Here is a 19,970-nt window from a genome sequence, read left to right as displayed (position 1 = left end):
CATCCCAAAGGAAATCAACCCTGAATATTCATTGGAAGGACTGATGCTGGGGAACAGTGGAAACAATGTCAGACTTTATTTTGGGGGGCTCCAAAATCACTGCTGATGGTGACTGCAGCCATGAAATTAAAAGACGCTTACTCCTTGGAAGAAAAGTTATGACCAACCTAGATAGTATATTGAAAAGCAGAGACATTCCTTTGCTGACTAAGGTCCGTCTAGTCAAGGCTATGGTTTTTCCTGTAGTCATGTATGGATGTGAGAGTTGGACTGTGAAGAAGGCTGAGCACTGAAGAACTGATGCTTTTGAACTGTGGTGTTGGAGAAGACTCTTGAGAGTCCCTTGGACTGCAAGGAGATCCAACCAGTCCATTCTGAAGGAGATCAGCCCTGGGATTTCTTTGGAAGGAATGATGCTAAAGCTGAAGCTCCAGTACTTTGGCCACCTCATGCGAAGAGTTGACTCATTGGAAAAGACTCTGATGCTGGGAGGGATTGGGGGCAGGAGGAGAAGGGGACGACTGAGGATGAGATGGCTGGATGGCATCACAGACTCTATGGACGTGAGTCTGAGTGAACTCCGGGAGTTGGTGATGGACAGGGAGGCCTGGCGTGCTGCGATTCATGGGGTGGCAAAGAGTCGGACACAACTGAGCGACTGAACTGAACTGAACTGAACTGATGCTGAGCTGAATCTCCAATACTTTAGCCACCTGATGTGAAGAACTGACTCGTTTGCAAAGACCCTGATGCTGGGAAAGATTGAAGGCAGGAGGAGAAGAGGAAGACAGAGGATGAGATGGTTGGATGACATCACCAACTCAATGGACATGAGTTTGAGTAAACTCAGGGAGTTGGTGCAATGGCACCCCACTCCAGTACTCTTGCCTGGAAAATCCCATGGACGGAGGAGCCTGGTCGGCTGCCGTCTATGGAGTCACACAGAGTCGGACACTACTGAAGTGACTTAGCAGCAGCAGCAGCAGGGAGTTAGTGATGGACAGGGAGGTCTGGCATGCTGCAGTCCATGGGGTCACAAAGAGTCAGACATGACTGAGCGACTGAACTGAACTGAACCTGACAGAAGGCATCCAAATAAAATGTAATGACATTCTTCAGGTTTCATATAATTTTTGTCTGCTTTCTGTTAAAGGCAAATGGTATTTTCTCTTTATTGTAGTAAAGCTTCCTTTTTAAATAAATTGGTTAAAATATTAATACCAAGCATCTCAGATATGTCAAAAAAGTGAATACTTTTTTAATGTAGCATGAAAAAGACTGAATTTTGGAGAACATTGCATTAAGCAGATAAGGTCATGAATGACCTCAGAGATTGCAGGTGACTGTATGGCAAGGGGCAACAGAGGATGAGATGGTTGGATGGCATCATCTGCTCAATGGACATGAATTTGAGCAAACTGGGGGAGATAGTGAAAAACAGGGAAGGCTGGTGCTGAAGTCCATTGGGTCTCAAAGAGTTGGACACAAGCGACTGAACAACAAGAAGTAGGGCACAGAGGCAACGGAAGGATTTTAAGTCTTCAAATACTGCATAGAAATCCACAAACAAGAAACAGCGACGTCTCTTTAGTGACCCATGTGGATCCAAGAATGTGCTCTGAGAACAGCAAATGTTGAATTTCTCAACAGATACCTACAGACACTGGGCTTGCCAGGTGGCTCAATGGTAAAGAATCTGCATGAATGCAGGTAATGTAGGTTCAATCCCTGGATTGGGAACATCCTCTAGAGAAGGAAATGGCAACCCACTCCAGTATTCATACCTGGGAAACCCCATGGACAGAGGAGCCTGGCAAGCTACAGCCCATGGGGTCTCAAAAGAGTCAGACTCAACCTATCGACTAAACAACAACAACCTACAGAGACAGCCAACTCAAGGACCAGCGGGACTCTCAAACACTTTCTCATCCCCCAAATCCCTTTGAATTTGGCCACAGCACAGGAAAAAGGTGGGAACCCCAATCTGATACTAAATTTCTACCATCCTGATAGACTGAAGGTGTATCATTTGTTTTTCTATTTTTAGCCATATTTCTTTTGCCAGAATTGGTGAACTGGTATTCACATCCAGTACATAATTAAAATAAGGTAATAGCCAAATATGATATTCAAAATTACCGGATTTTCATGTAGGATATCTGATCAAAGGAGAAGTTTGTTAGAGGCATCAACTAGAGAAAATGGTGGAGGTGCCCAGGCAAATTGTTAATGCACAATAAAACTTCTTGATGCATTTTTTCACCAGGAAATGTTTTCATCCATTGGCTTCATTAGAAATTCCCTACCTTTTCTCTCCAGTGAAGTGGAACTCTTTCTCTAGAGAAGTTACATGGTAAAAAAAACCAGATCAAAGAGAAGTTTGAAAAAGGAAGAGGAAGACACCGCCTCAGTCCACAAACAAGGAAACTGAGCCCAGGGAATAACTGACTCCAAGCTTGAATACTGGGGTGAGCTGACTAGCTTTGTGACATTAGAGAATTTACTTAACCTCTGTAAGTCTCAGTGTATTTTTATCTAAATTATGATGTTGACAATAGCACCTATTCCATGTGATCATTGTGAGAATTAAATGAGAAAATACATATAAAATACCCAGTCTAGAGCCTGGGCCATACTAGACAATTGCTAAACTATTAGTATTTGCAAATATTTGTTCAACACCTATAATCTTTGAATAGGGGCAATATAAACACGTCTTTAAAGCTCTCACTTCCCCTGGAGGCTGGAAGTAAGCTGTTTATGCTGGTCCCTGCTCACTTCAGAAGGTTTAGGAACATCGTTTGTTGTTGTTGTTTAGCTGCTCAGTCATGTCTGACTCTTTGCGACCCCAGCCCACCAGCTCTTTTGTCCATGGGATTTCCCGGGCAAGACCATTTCCAACCTCTGGACCAACTTCCAAATGGCTAAGACGGATTGCCAGGACCAGATTTTAGGCATCCTCACTCAGCTTCACGCAGGCGATTCCCAGCCTGGGCTCATGGCATATGAAAGTCCTCATGATTCAGGAGATGGATGTATCTGGAGAGACTTTCAAAGGAGGATGACACTTTCAGCTATCAAATCTGCAGAATGCCTAGAAAACACAACACATTTCAGTCAGCAGTTTAGCATGGACCTGGGAGTGTCTGCACGCTTGAGGTTGTGACCTTCCTGCCCACTCAGCCCAGAAGACTTGAACCACTCCATCACACCCAGTACCACCAAGCACACAACCATGTTTCTGGTCTATCTTTACATCTTGGGGTTTCTGTCTTCTATCTGTGTTTGCTGCTCATGTGGATAAGCAAAATAAATACTTAATAAATTCATGCAGTTAAATTTGCTTTCATTTCATACTGCACTGTTTGGGAAACAGTAGCTTGCCCGATGTATTTCCACATAAAGATGATTTAGTGCAACCAAGTACAGATTATGAAATTTAGATTTAAAAGCACAGTTGAGCTAGTCCTGCGGCTTAATTTGTTAAGGATGGTTCTAGTTTCAGCAAGAAGATATTGTAATTACACTCTAAATAAACCAAAAATCTAGTTATGCAGATATTATAACTTGTTTTTATTATGTGCTTACAAAAACAACTCTTTATGTGAGAATTCCCTCCAATACAAAACTCCCTAATACACTTAAATATTACTTTTAATTGTACTTTTTTAAGGAATTAAAAACTATATTAAGCAAAATATATATTCCTTATATTTTTCTCATATAGTTTTGTCCTGATTGTTTTCATTATGAACTTTGGAGTGCAGAAAGAAGGAAAATAGAAAAATATCAAGTTCTGGGCTCTAATCAATAATGATCCTCAAAAAGATATATCAGTATTTGAATTTCTTTGTACCAATTCACTATAGAACAATGCAAAGTTAATCAAGGACAAGGCAAATAAAAAGTGTGTCCAAAATAGCTCTTTCCTTTTAGTAATTCCTGTCAGATGTTACACAGAGGAACAAAACAAACTATAGTTGTTCAGATGTCTGTGTTTCTGAAGGACAGAGAATGGACCACGTGTAAATGGGAAATTTCATTTGTCCTTTATTTTTAAAATCATCAATGTGAATCTTTGGTAGATAACCTCTTTCTGGGCCCCAGTGTCCTCATTAGTTAAATGGTTGTGCTAGATGATCACGAATGTCACTTAAAGCTGTACAATTTTATGAATCATAATTCTGCTAGAGGAAAATGGTTGCTATAGGTCCACAGCATTGCAGTTTCATTGGGAAATGCATGTATCCTATACCTCCGCTGAAGTAAAATACAAGACAGAGAGAGTGGCAAATGTAGATGGACAAAGAAAAAGGATGAAAGCTGCATGCATGCTGATTAGAAAAGATACAGCGGTTCAGACCTTTGCTGTTTCAACAAAATCAGTAATCATGGAAAATGGAAGCCATTGGAGAAGCTGGTGAAAAATACTTATTCATCACAGATGATTCAAAACTCAAGCTAATTCAGTCCAGTTGTACAAACACTTATTGACCACCAATTGTATGCCAGACAATATGCTGCGTACCAGAGACCCCAGTGTAAACAAATACAATTTTTGCTGTACACAGCCTAAACCCAAATTAAATCAACAGTTATGAAGAAGCCTGAAGTATAGGTGCCTAGAATACTAAGGTCACTACTGTTTAGGTAAATATGAGATACCAAGAGAGAAAAAAATCCAACAAATGAAGTTGGGGATAATAGCAAATAGATGCCACTTAATTTGGCATGATATAGTACGTTATATTGCACTAAACTCTCCTGTCAGAATAAAAATAAATAAATAACTCAGTATAAACAGATTTTAAACTGGACTATTTAAATGGTCACACATGTTATGATATTCAAATAAGAAATGGACAAGCAAGTGTTTCTAACAAATGAATATACAATCACTGTGTCTGATAAGATTTATGAAAAACAAATAGTTTGCTTCATGATCTTTGCCATTTACCCTGGGACAAATCAGCACAGCATATATGAAGAGCTTTCTTTCTGCTGGACCATCTGCTAGGTAATCTAATGAACCCTAACTAATATGGGGGTCAGAATGGTTGATAGAGAAGAAACAGAAGTAATATATCACAGTGCCAGTTGGGGTGGCTGTATTCACACAAAACCTCCAATCCACCCCTGAAGCAGAGGCTGTAAGTCACAGGTATGGCTGAATGATGATAGTAGATCCACTCGGGCAGATGCCTCAGTGACAAAAATTTACTCTCTCTCCATTTTTAACATTTAAGTCAGTTTTGAACATATCTCAGGAATTAGGACACAGAGTAAGGGAGGATTTAGAAGTCTAAATTAATTCCTAAAAATTTCTGAGATACAGGCCAGAAGACTTCTAAGAAGTTCAAACTTAGAGGTGATTTTTAAACTTTTTTTAAAAATTAGCCAAAATAATAACAAACATAATGTATAAAGACGGTTAAGATGTGTGAATTACAACAGTGGCCCTAAACTTCAGTGTGTTTAAGAATCACTGCTGCTGCTGCTGCTGCCAAGTCGCTTCAGTCGTGTCTGACTCTGCGCGACCCCATAGACGGCAGCCCACCAGGCTCCCCTGTCCCTGGGATTCTCCAGGCAAGAACACTGGAGTGGGTTGCCATTCCCTTCTCCAATGCAGGAAAGTGAAAAGGGAAAGTGAAGTCGCTCAGTCATGTACTACTCTTCACAACCCCATGGACTGTAGCCTACCAGGCACCTCCGTCCATGGGATTTTCCAGGCAAGAGTACTGGAGTGGGTTGCCTTTGCCTTCTCCGAGCCACTCCTAATGACTCTGATTCAATAGCTCTGGGACCAGGTTCAGAAAGTTACAGTTTAGTAGGTATCCCAGGGGACTCTGACGCGGGTAATGTGGTCTAGCACCCACAAATTCAAAACAATGACTTTAAGGGGCCAAAAAAAAGACTACAGTTGGGTAACTACTATAAGCTTGAGGCTAATGGAACGATATCAGATGGTCTTTGCCTTTAGGTTGCTCATGACCAGCTCAGGACGTCAGACACCAAAACAACTTACCATGTGAAAGGAGGTAATAAGTAGTTTACAAGTAGCATTGTGAAAGGTCTTAGAACATACAAAGGTGTAGGCAATAATCTCTGTTATCAGAAAGGATGAGGGAGGGAGTATTTCTTTTGTGGAAAAATAATTCTTAAGAGGAGACATGTGTGCTGTAATTCAGTTACTGATATTTACAGCTTACTCTGTTTTGTTTTATTTTTTTTTTTCTGGCCATCACGTGTTCATACTGCCTTTTCATATAGTTATGGTTTCCAGGGTTGTTTTTGAGTTTTGGTCTATTTGGTTTCTTCATGTTTATTTCAAAGGGCGTTCAAGGTTAAAAAGGATCGTCATTCAGAACTTATTTAGAACTATGACCTCCCCTACTCTATCTGGTCAGCTTTTATCGTGGGTTCTGTCTTATAACAGCTTTATACTCTTTGAGTTACTAAAAGACCAGTACTGTGCTGTTTGGGCTTCCCTGGTGGCTCAGCAGTAAAGAATTTGCCTGTACTGCCAGAGCTGCAGGAGATGCAGTTAGATCTCTCTGAGTCTGGAAGATCCCCTGGATGAGGGCATGGCAACCCAATCTAGTATTTTTGTCTGGAGAATCCCATGGGCAGAGGAATCTGACAGAGGAGTCCTTAGGGTCACAGTTGGACATGACTGAAGCAACTTAGCATGCACGCTCACGGTATGCAGTTTGTTCCCTTTTTTGGCTCAAAACAATTTTCTAACTCAGGTTCCAAGATACTGTTGATCTGTGATGGGTATTCTCATACTGCAGCATTCTACCACTGATTACCATAATCCAAAGTGACTATATGATAAAGCAAATCATTTTGCCTACAGGTGCTTCAAAGTTTACTGAGGAAGTCAGACTTATTTGAGATAATTGACATCAGCAGGACAACAAATCTGGAATGCTGAAAGAAAATTTAAGGCCTGAAGAATAAATGTACAGCCAGATGTGATCCTCTGGAGTATGAACCTAAACTCTTTTCCATTGTTATAATAATTGTATATGGAATTCCTGAGATATATCTAAAATTTGTTTAATATTTTAGGCCTACAATCAACATTATCTCTGTAAATAGCAGAACTTCTGGATGAAGAATGTGAAATTCTAATAGTACAATTACCATACATTTACAAGTAAACTTTAAAATATATATATATATATATAATTGCTTCTTTAATGCAAACACACACACACACAGTGTTTAAATACTTGAATATTTTACGTTTACCTCATCAATCCTTTTCAAGTAAACATTGCCCGACTTCAAACTGACAGACTAAGTTATTCTATTAAATATTTAAGGCTTGCCCAGTGGGAAAGATTTCTATCCCAGAAATGTCAAAAAGTTAATTAGCTGTATCTCCTCTGCAGCCTATACTTAGGGAAGGATATGGCCTCCTACACTCCCTCAGGGACAACACAGAGCAGCCTAGGACACAAAAGAAGACAGACGGAGGCCCATAAAGCAACTCCCTAGTGACTTTCTGGAGCTGCCCCAGATCAGGGGAGCCCTCCCCCTTCCCTGACCCAGACTACAGGCCTGAGACTGAATAGAACATGGCAATAGAACATGGCAGGAGGGCACCCAGCAGGCAGGAGCGTTCTTTACAATGTGCTAGTTAATTACGGAGGAAACAAAAATTCAGTGGAAAGGACTTCGAATGTTTAGCAATTATATTTTCTTCTATGCAATAGTAATATCAACCCAAAACTGTAATTTTGAGGGTGACATGGGATGAAGGGACAGTGAGAAGGACACAAGAGTGTAAGGGATCCTTGAGCTACTTCAGCCAGTAAAGAATTGAAATAGGAGTCAACTTCAGAATTTGTTGTGTTTTACTACGGTCTTCCTAAATAAAAGGGAACAGGTGAGAGAAAAATATGATAGAATCCTTCTGCTACTAGGCTGTCCCTCAGGTGTTTTGAATGAACCTCAAATCTTCCTTTTGTAGTGCTTTCCTTTTATACTGGCCACTGCATCATAGAGTCAACTAATATATGGTTGTCTGTTGCCAAGTCAGTCATTCCAAAAGGGAAGTTCACCCATGTGTGGAGGCACTTATTGAAAAGTCAGAGTTCAGAAGCTAAAAACTCAGTCCTATCAAAATGAAGTGTAAAAAAGAGTAGATCAGAGGGAATCTAGAGACTGGTGGAAGATAGTTATTTGAGGGTTCATAAGGAGAATTCCTTCAAGGATATTATTCAAGGATATTAATGCTAACAAAAGGAAACCACATTGGTTGAATTACAGTAACAGAAAATGGAAAAATAGCAGTTTGTGGCTTTTAAACCTGTGTTTGTAAGCTGCGTAATAACAACAATTAAACCCCAATGAATTCATCCTTGCTAAATTATACTGGATCAAAGTAACATTTCCAAAACACCTACTAGGTGCAAGGTACTATGCTAATTGCAGTGGAAAACATTTTAAATAATAATAAAAACACAAGACGTGGTCCCAGCATTTTGAGTATTTTTTAAAACTTACTGAACAAGACATGATCTGTTATGCATGAAAGAGGCAAATAAATGAGAAGAAACTAACTGGAATCATAATGTTTGCCATAGATGCAGACTGGTATGATTTCGGCAAATTTCAGTTTACTCTCCATGCAATGGAAGACTATTGAAAAGTCTTCATGTTCCACCAATGATATGATTGAAAAGAGTACCTTGAGCATCACCACCATAAAATTCTAAAAGTAAAACAGGATCTCGTATGTGAAACAGGAGGCTAGATCAAAAGAATTCTCAATGTTAGAAAAGTAGAAAAAAAAGCTAATTCATCTCCTAACTTATGAATTTAAAGAAACAAATTGAATACCTTGAAGGAAAAAGCCAAAGAGCCCCTCAGTTTTCTGTGTGTGTATGTGTGTGTGTTAGTCGCTCAGTCGTGCCTGGCTCTTTGCCGACCCCATGGGCTGTAGCCCGCCAGGCTCCTCTGCCCATGGAATTCTCCAGGCAAGAGAATTCCTGGAGTGGTTGCCATGCCCTCCTCCAGGAGATCTTCTTAACCCAGGTATTGAACCTGGGTCTTCTGCACTGCAGGCAGATTCTTCACCATCTGAGCCACCTCCTGGGCAAATGCAAATAAAGAAAACCATAACCACAACCACCCAGCACCTATTAGGGTGGTGTTCCTTGTGGGCCCTTTCTGAGGATTGGTAGAAACTGTGTTTTTTAATCTCTGTTTTTATGCTTGTCCCAAGATCTTTTAAGGAAGGGGGTGGGGCAGGGGGAAGAGGCAGACACTGTATAAAAGAAGCTGCCTTGAGAATTTTCTAAAATACATACAAAAACTTCCTAGGTTAGGAAACTTACCAGATTCGGCAGCTGATGGACCCAGTGATGGACCCAGAAGCAACCTCGGTTTATTTGGAATATTTCTTTGTTACAAGTCACAATCCTGATATTGAAGAGACCCGCTCCCATGTTCCTTATACATCAGTCTTCCTTCCGGTCTTCTACACAGCTGTGTTCCTGATTGGAGTGTCCGGGAACCTCATTCTCATGAGTGCACTGCATTTCAAACGGGGCAGCCGAAGACTGATCGACATCTTTATCATCAACCTGGCTGCCTCCGACTTCATCTTCGTCATCACTTTGCCTCTCTGGGTGGATAAAGAAGCATCTCTGGGACTGTGGAGGACCGGCTCCTTCCTGTGCAAAGGAAGCTCCTACGTGATCTCGGTCAACATGCACTGCAATGTCTTCTTGCTCGCCTGCATGAGTGTGGACCGCTACCTGGCCATCGTGTGTCCTGCCGTATCCAGGAAAGTCAGGAGGAGAGACTGTGCCTATGCGGTCTGCGCCAGTGTCTGGGTTGTGTCCTGCCTCCTCGGGTTGCCTACCCTTCTGTCCAGGGAGCTTACCCTGATTGACGGTAAGCCATACTGTGCAGAGGAGAGGGCCACTCCCATCAAACTGACTTGGGCCCTGGTGGCCTTAATTTTTACATTTTTTGCCCCTTTGGTGAGCATTGTGTCCTGCTACTGTTGCATCACAAGGAAGCTGTGTGTCCATTACCAGCAGTCGGGAAAGCACAACAAAAAGCTGAGGAAATCCATAAAGATCATCTTTATCGTTGTGGCAGCCTTTGTCCTCTCCTGGCTACCCTTCAATACTTTCAAGCTCCTGGCTATTGTCTCTGGATTGCAGCAAGGACTCTACCTGTCCTCAGCTTTTCTCCAGCGGGGGATGGAGGTGAGCGGGCCCCTGGCATTTGCCAACAGCTGCGTCAACCCTTTCATTTACTATATCTTTGATGGCTACATCCGCCGGGCCATCGTGCGCTGCTTGTGCCCTTGCCTGAAGAACTATGACTTTGGGAGCAGCACCGAGACATCAGACCTCACGAAGGCTCTCTCCAACTTTATTCACACAGAGGATTTTGCCAGAAAGAGGAAGAGGTCTGTGTCACTCTGAAAAGGACAGTGACACTTCAAGCTCTGTTGATGGGGTTGAAGGGTTCATTTGTGCCCAAGACAAAGAAAGAAGTACTGCTAATAGTATTCATATTGCTTATGAATACAAGGAAGTGTTAATTTTTAAAGAGACATCTAGAAAGTCTCGGTGTTCATGGATATAAATAGGTTATATGCTGTTTTTCGTTTGTTTGAGCTGAATAGCCTTATTTGACCCTTGCCAGTCAAGTTCACCGGGCAAAATACAACTCTTCTAAGTCTTGAACTCTGAGATAAGGCTCCTGCTTGGACCAGTTCCTCTCTTCATGGGTGTTAATGCACATTCCAACCTTTCCCTCTCTCAGAAAACTTGATCCACACCACCCTTCATACTGGGCTCCAGAGTGGACTGCATGTAAAGGATTCCATCCAGTTGTAACTGGTGAGAAATTTGGTGATAATGCAGATAGTAAAAAACTGTAATATACCAGTGCCCAGTAATTACTTGTTCCTGAGTAATGAAGTCAGGTTCTGGCCTTAATCTTTGATCACACTTAATTGGGTAATTCCACACCACCTTCCAACATTGTCTTTCACCCTATGCCATTCACAGTGACTTTGGGCTGGTGAAACCTCATGGGAAAAAAATCATTTTGTATTGTGTTTATGATTTAGGACTCACTTTACCACTTGGTCTTCAAGAATATTTTGACATAGAATAAGCTTTGACTTTTGTTTTCCTTATAAGATATATTGGTTAAAATGTATCTCATTATAATGGTGTAATAACTACTTTTCAATGAGGTTTTCCTGTGCTCTTATTTTCCTTTTAGCTTTATAAATTAGGATATGACTTTGTTTTAATTATATGTTTTTAATTACCTAGTTGTCTAGTTATCAAATAAAAATATTACTTCTACTATAATTGGAGGTCATCTAATGCTTAGCTACACCCTCATGCAGATTATCATTTTTAATTAAAATGTTAATGCTGCTCATTGCCTAGAGCATCATTTGCTTGGTGTATGTAATTTCACAGTTTGATCCAATAATACAGAAAGACGGGATGCTCAGCATCCAGGTAAAGGGAAAAATCTGTAACAAAAATGTTACTGATATTTTATATGCAGTTTTTTGAAACTCAGAAACCTTCGAGAACTCCTTCAACTGACAAATATTTACTGAGCCAATTCATACCTATATTCCTTTTAAAAATTTGAAGTGAAAATGTGATTAGCAGCAACCACAAAAGACGCAGCACCAAGCCTACTATTGTAAACACCTTTTGATTCAAGATAAAGTAGTTTTTTTACCTCCACTGTTGACACAAATGAATTACTATTTTAGTCTTAAACGTTAGGTTTGAAAATCAGAGAAAGCTTCAAATCTTTTCAGAGACTACATAATTCAGGATCATCCTATGTACCTTAATATTAAGAGAAATCTCAAATATTGGGCATCTTCTTATAGTCTGTTTAGAAGTTTTGGGTTTTATAAATTGGTTAATTTATTAATTTCTCTTAGGCTTTTTGGGGCTTCCCTGGTGGCTCAGAGGTTAAAGCATCTGCCTGGAATGCTGGAGACCCAGGTTTGATCCCGGGGTCGGGAAGATCCCCTGGAGAAGGAAATGGCAACCCACTCCAGTACTCTTGCCTGGAGAATCCCATGGAGGGAGGAGCCTGGTAGGCTACAGTCCATGGGGTCGCAAAGAGTCGGACACGACTGAGCGACTTCACTTCACTTAAACTTTTATTAAATAAAAATATAATTTCATTATAAAAGTGCTCATCTATGTTGTATTAATTGCTGTTAACATATCAATTAACACTGATACCCAAACAGTGTTTTAGCAAATTATCATAGATATAGAAATAAAAAGACTGTAAATCATAAGAAATAAATTTTCTTGGAAAACTTCAAAAGTGAATTCAACATAATTAAATAGATTACCAAGCGTTAAGTAAAAACAAAATACAAGATATTTACTTTTCAGAAACAAATCAACAAAAGTACTGTAATCAATGCCTTTGAGAAATGCTACCTTTAGAAAACAGCTCAATCAGCTGCAGTATTTGTTAGGAAATGAAAAAACCTGGGTTACTTGGTTTAACTTCACCTTTAATGTTGGGACATTGAACAAATCATTTTAATCTTTCATATCTAAATGTCATTGGTAATATCCATGTCCATAGCATCCTTAAGTTTAAGACTAATAAATACAAGTAAAAAGTTTCCTTAAATATTAAAAGTTATGTAAAATGATTGCTTCTATCATTAATTATTGAATGTTACATAAAAATTTCCAAACTAGATTATCAAATGACTCTTTTCATTTAACAAATATTAGAGGCTATCTTACTTCTGTATCACCCTTTTATTTTTCCATTTTAACACTGAAGAAAATATACTGTTGTACTTTTAAATATTTTAAGTGGATATGCTGTGTGCCTTATAAAAATCTTAGCATATTTTATATTCATAAGGTACCAGTGATGGAAGGAACATAGGCATAATTCTACAGATAGTATAACTCTGATAGAGAAAATTATAAATGTAATTAGTTGGTATGTCACTATGAAAACACCACAGAAAAGCTCTCCATTAAAGCCTGGATAAGAAGTTGTCTGATCGCTTATAATTAATTTAAAAATTAAGGCACACACAGTCACAAACACACATTTAGTCCATTTGGGCCATATAGAAAGATGAAAACTAACCTGACATTCCTGGGAGTCCCACAGTTCGTCCTCTATAACAAGTCAAAATTACCCCAGAGTGAGAACAGCTCTAAGTAAGAACAGTCTTAAAGGAAGCTATGTGCGTGACTGAAAGGGGACATATGTTACTAGGGGTCACAAGTTAATTTTTAAATAGACGCAGAAATACACAGTATGATGGGAAGCTGAGTAAAAGAAATCTTCCTCTGATTCATCTTGACTCCTCAAATCATTCTCTATCCCCCTCAAGAGATATCAGAAGTGAGAAATGACTTATCAAATGTGCATGCCACAGAGAAAAGTGAGCCTCAGTTTTCCTGCACAGCTCATTCACAAAAGTCAAGCAATAGTAAAAGAATTACAAATTTGTTTCTCAAAGAGCCCCTGATGGAGCCTGCTATTAAGATGATGCCTCCACCGTGAGAGAGAGCAGTGCCATCCAGAGGAAAAGCAGAAGGATAATTCTAACGACTGGAATATTTGTAAATAAATGGTACTGGATTCAGTTGCTTTCCACAGAGCTTGTAGGTTGGATTATCCCGTGCAAATGCCTGTTCTTATTTTCCATTCTTTTCTTTGAGTCAACATTCTTTGCTTTTATCGATTCTGTGAGTAAGCAGTTACGACTAGACTTTACATGTGAGTAGACAGAGAAAAACTACTCCAGCTTTGACTTTTAATTGCAGATGAGTGCCTCTTGTCTCTTTGTCAGTTTCTTAACAGAGCTACATTACCAAAATGTATCTGATAAGTGGAAATTTCATCCTCAGATTGATTAAACTTCAACATTAAACCAAACCTACTTTAAATATCCAATGTGTCAAACTATTAGCAAAGTGAAAGTTCTTATGACAAGTTGAAATACCATAGTATATAAACTCACCTGAAATGTTCATTTATTAATCTAAAAGTGGAAGGAGATATTCTGTTACTTGACAAGCATTATTAACCTAAAAAATTCTTGGTTTATGTATATGAGTACCAAATTTCTAAGATCCAATGGCATTTTAAAATTACAGTGGAACCTTTTCTGAGTTAGGCGCATATAATTAAGTTAAATTGTTGTTTTAGGCAAGTGGCCCATTTGAAGGATTTATATGATACAAGGTTCATATTATTTTTGTAATGCTCTGCAGACCGAGTAAAGATGTCGCAGGCGGATTCTTTACCAGCTGAGCCACAAGAGAAGCCCAAGAATACTGGAGTGGGTAGCCTATCCTTTCTCCAGTGGATCTTCCTGACCCAGGGTCTCCTTCATTGCAGGAGGATTCCTTACCAACTGAGCTATCAGCAAAGCCCTAAGATATCATCAATCTGACATTATTCAGTGATTTTTTTCTTTTCTAATTAAGAGGATTTAATAATTAGCTAGTTTACTATCACTCCCATATTAACAAGAGTTAGGCTTCCTCTATGAGTACTTCATATTTGTCAATATTGACGGAAAATTTAGCATTTTTATCTGCTAGCCTCTATCAACAGAGTCGGACATGACTGATGCCACTTAGCATGCATGCATGCAATGGAGAAGGAAATGGCAACCCACTCCAGTATTCTTGCCTGGAGAATCCCAGGGACAGGAGAACCTGGTGGGCTGCCGTCTATGGGGTCGCACAGAGTCAGACACGACTGAGGTGACTTAGCAACGGCAGCCTCTATCAATTATGATTAGAAATTTTATTTCCTTATTACTATTAGTTTAAATGAAATATAAAAGGTACTTTCTGCTAGAATACTTTAAGTCTATATTTGCCGAAGCTATAGACATTCTTGTGATGTTCTTAGATCAAATAAAATTTTTTCATCAATTTTATGAGTAAAGACTATTTAAAAAATTTTAAGTTTCTGTAGCAGAGTGTTTAGCAGACAATTCTGCTTTTTTTCCCATATAGACAGTGTGTAAGAACTGTCGTAAAATGCTCACAAATTCTTAAATCTGAAAATTCCAGTATAGCATATAAAATGCTCCATACAAATACAAATTTTGTAAAGTTTAACCTCTTCAGAGATACTGTACGATGTGTAGAAAATAAAGCAAAATTGATATCTCAATTCTAAGTGTTTAGCCTAACCTGCTAATTAAGTCCTTACTTATCCCATCATAGGTCAGTGGTTTAATTTTATACTTTTATGCCTAGACCAGTGGAGTTTCTTGGAAAATAGTCAATATCTCAAACATCAAACTATGAGTGCAAAATGTCTATTGTACACAAAGCATTATGACAGCCAGAAATTTGTTAATCTAACTGATGGATTCCTTACTATAATTTATGGATTTTGAAGCAGGCGTACTACAGTCATCCACTCACAAAACCTCTCTCTCTCTCTCCCCTCCCCTTAACCCCACATCTCTGTCTCTATCTCTCTCTTTCTCTGTCTCACACACACACACGCAAACACACAAACACATGATGTACAAATACAGCTGATACATACCCACTGATTTCTGTTGCTAATATTCAGTCTAAAGTACTTGATAGAATGCAAGAAAGGGAAAAATAAGGCAAAGAAAAAATATAAGAAATATAAAATACAAAAGAAAATGTCGTATATAAAAATAAACATATCAACTAATACAATACAATAACATAATATTATATTGTAATAACACAATTGGTATTGTAATAATACAATAAAAACACAAATGGATTAAAATTTCCTATTAAAATTGAACCAGTAGCTCATTCTCACAGTCATCTAATATATATGTGGCACTACTAGACTCTGTAGAATGTAAAGAGATAAAGGTACAATTTATTTCCTCATGGAGTTTACAAGCCTCTAGTTATCTTTTAAATCAAAGAATGGAGTATTGCCATCCAACAAGAACTTGATATATGCAGAGAAAATGACAAGTCAAATCACTTTATTTAATCTTTTCCAGTGTTTGGAGAAAAACCTGTATTTGTCCATACACAAGTTTCTTCATGTAACTGCCATTTTGATATGGTTATTTCCTAAATATCATCTATATTTCCTTAAAGAAATGTGCATCTCCATCACTGGCATCCCCCAATGAAGATACTTTTATTGATCTTAAAGATTTTTAGGTGTAAAAGATTATTTTAAACATAAGAACACCTCTGGTTTAAATTTATTTTCAAACAAATTTAAAAAGTTATGTAAAGTAGATAAATCTACTCTAACCTTGCCCAAAGACCGTGATTTAATGAGATGCCCTCTCTCTTACCCTCTGTTTAGACCAAAAACAAAACTGACAACTCAGGTGGAGAAGTGGTAAATGAGAAACGAAACTTCCCCCATGGTTTCATGTTTAAAGCAAAAAAAAAAAAAAACAGATTCAGAGGAGCTGAAGGTAGATGGAAATGGCAACTCTATTTCTAGTGAAAAAGATGTTCATGCAATGCAGATCTGACTTGTATGCATTAATAAAAAAATAGTTTAAAATTAGTAAAGAATTGAAAAATGAAGTCAATGCAGAACTGCATAACTTACACAGACTTTAGGATTTTAAATTACAGTAGTTTCACTTATATAATTCAAAGTACTGCCAGTAAACTTATGAAAATATTTAGCATGATAATCAAAGATGACCAAATAAAAAATATAATTTTACCTATTAAGTTAGCAAATATTTAAACATTAAATACTGAGGCTTACCAGAATTAAAGGTGTGAAGTGTGGGCAAGACTTCTTGGGCTATTGATGAGTATAACTTGATTAAGCTTTCTATAGTATATTTAGAAAATCTATGAAAAGAAATTCCACTTCTAGGATTTTACCACGCAATGTAATTATGGCAATATGCAAAGATATACATTCATGCATTTTTATTGCAGCACTGTTTGCAAAAGAGACTGGTACATATTAAGAGCTTGATAAATAATAGTTGAGAAATAATTCCATCTTAGATAACAGGTAAAGAAAACAGAATTCAAAGAAATCAAGTTTCACATAATTCTTAATGAACTGAATAAAAAATGAAACCTGATTTTAGTCAAACTGAAGCCTATGCAATTTCAAAGCTCATGCTTTTTCCACGATGCCATATTTTTTTCTTCTGATTCCCTTACTCTTTAATAGACTCTGTTAACAACCTTCACTTGTTTATTATTTTTTTCCAATGCAAATCTCTCAAATCACCAAACCCTTTGTCTGTTCTTGACTAACATTGCCTGAGGGAGAAGAAAGTTCATTTTACTGAAAGTATTTTTTTTTTTCAAAAGTAAAACATTTTCTTGTAACATGTTTCCCTTGATCTCTTAACTATGACCTTTCAGAAACAGCATCTTCCATCCAACAGTCACTAAAAATTCTTATCTAGAAAAACAGATGCATGCTGCATGTATGAAATGGACAATTATCTATTTAACTCCCCCTCCCACCCAACCCCACACTAAAGGATAGTAGCATTATGACAGAGGCTTTCACAGGAAAACACTTTTTTTAAGCATGAATATGTACTAAGAATCATAGTTTCATTTTTTTAATCCCTCAAATGTTTCTAGTCCCAGATTTCTGAGAATATATGCATAGCAAGAAGAAAAAGTAAATCTAATGCCAAAGCTCACGCTGTAGACAGTGTGGGCAATGCAGCCTAAACTGGTCCAGAAATTGAAGTTTCACCATCTTTCTTATTAAGTGCTATTCATTATGCCAAGAAGATGCCCTGATCCATGTGCAGAAGACATTCAGTAGCCAGTGCTCCTGTCTTTCAGGAACTTTGTTTACACTTTTCAGAAGGCACACTTGTATAAATGGCTTCCTGATTTCAGTAGGGACTCTCCCATGTAGTTTTGAGAAACATAGAGAAACAAGTTTTGAGAAACAAGTTTCTCAGATTAGGAACATTATTGTTGTTGTTCAGTCACTAAGTCATGTCTGTGCAACTCCATGAACTGTAGCACGCCACTCTTCTTGGTCCTTCACTATCTCCCAGAGTTTGTTCAAAAGTTTGTTCAGACTCATGTCCATTGAATAGGTGATATCATCCAACCATCTCATCTTCTGTCACCCTCTTCTCCTTCTGTCCTCAATCTTTCCCAGCATCAGGGTCTTTTCCAATGAGTCAGCTCTTCACATCAGGAGGCCAAAGTATTAGAGCTTTAGCTTCAGCATCAATCCTTTCAATGAATATTCAGGGCTGGTTTCCTTTAGGATTGACTGGTTTGATCTCCTTGCTGTCCAAGGGACTCTCAAGAGTTTTCTCCAGCACCACAATTCGAAAGCATCAATTCTTCAGTGCTCAGCCTTCTTATAAACATTGTAAACTTATAAACGTTATAAACTACCCCAAACATAAGATAAAAACTTGATTTAAATTTACATTAAATAAGAAATATTTACCATGCAGCATTTTTAGGAAGGGGAATTAAGAATGTTACAAAGTAAAATGATAATAGGGTTAATAATTACTGGCCTACATTTAAGGAAAAAGAAAATATAATTTTTAAGCATAAGAGAGCATGGTACTCAAGTATTAAACCTGCTATTTATTTTTAACAACAAAGAATAATTACTTTAGCTTGTTTTATTTAGGGAATATATTAAAATATTAATAATGGTTTTTTTATATAGTAGAACCAAGGACAGATTCACTTTTAATTTTAATTTATTTTTCTTTACATTTTATGAATATTCTACATTTCCTATAATGAATATGTATTTTCTTTTTTAAAGTTTAAAATAAAAGATGCTGAAATAAAATGTTACATGTGGCATAAAATACACATTAATATTTCAGTACAACTTTGCATCTTCCTCTAGAGTCAAAAATAGGGATATTTTAAATGTCATGTTCAATTTTAAATTCCATATCCATAACTTTGGAATGATTTAACTTTGGACAAAATCTTACCAAATTAAAGCTCAGCCAAGTCATATTTGTTCTCATATCAAATGCAGCAAGTAATTATTTGGGTCAAAGATTCCAATTTCCTTTTCTAAATTGACTTGCCCATTAAGTTAACTGTCAGCCTAGTTTGAGTACGTAGGTGCAGTTTTTACATTATTTTTTAAATATTTTAACTTTTCGATTAAGTGTAAATTAGAACTGGTTCAACAGAATGATAGTTGACTATAGGTCTTGCCAATTAATTTCAAATGCTCTCTTTCAGAACATTTGCAAATAATATGATATTTCTGGAAAAAGTGAAAATATTTCCAAGTGAAAACTTTCTGAAATACAAGTAATGAACTTTTTATTTGAGTAGTCATATGAGAATGAATAGTGACTTTTAGCATTTTTCTACTTCACTCAGATTTACTTACAAAGTACTGTAGCAGCATTGACGTCTGAATATTGTTTACTAAGCTTTCAAGGAAGGAGAACTACTGGCCTAACATCAATTTTCCATTGTAATAGTACAGCTCTATTACCAAGAAAAATGCACAGGGAAGATGACTCGTGATAAATATCTACGACTCCCAACGATCTATAAAGTGCTTCACATGTATTAACACACTTAATTTAATCCAGTCCACCTTCCTCCCTTCCCCTCTTTTCTCATAGCAGTCAGACCGTCCATCTCAGTCCAAAGGTCTCTCCCCACCTTCTCTAGCTCCATCTCCAATAAATCTCTTGCCTATTCTTGTCTTGAGGTCTGCTTCTCTGCAAACTAGAGCTAACACAGGAAGAAAATTTTTTTTTTCTGAGAGAATAAAATTTTCTGAAGGTTCAAGTATTCTTTGGGGAAGTGCTTTCCTTTCCAACATGTCAAAATAGAGCATGCTATACGATGGAATAATAAGCATTTTATGCATTTTCATACTTCATATATAAAATCGTATATAAATAATAGAGAATTATAAAAGTGTGCCTCTGAGAAGTATCTTGATTATCTGGCTTAAGGGAAGTTCTC

At 37.8% G+C, this 19,970-nt stretch overlaps 1 protein-coding gene across 1 annotated transcript; it reads left to right on the top strand.

The window, feature by feature from the left end:
- The first annotated feature begins 9,318 nt into the window (after window positions 1-9,318).
- GPR15 (G protein-coupled receptor 15) lies at window positions 9,319-11,439 on the top strand. The gene has a single exon (XM_040226221.1). It carries the CDS (start codon window positions 9,366-9,368, stop codon window positions 10,452-10,454), a length of 1,089 nt encoding a protein of 362 aa, XP_040082155.1. The 5' UTR covers window positions 9,319-9,365; the 3' UTR covers window positions 10,455-11,439.
- Window positions 11,440-19,970: the final 8,531 nt, after the last annotated feature.

This window comes from Oryx dammah, unplaced genomic scaffold (genome assembly GCF_014754425.2).
Source record: "Oryx dammah isolate SB20612 unplaced genomic scaffold, SCBI_Odam_1.1 HiC_scaffold_2, whole genome shotgun sequence".
Lineage (NCBI taxonomy): Eukaryota > Metazoa > Chordata > Mammalia > Artiodactyla > Bovidae > Oryx > Oryx dammah.
The sequence above is the reverse complement of the archived record's forward strand: the minus strand, read 5'-3'. Positions and strand labels throughout refer to the sequence as shown.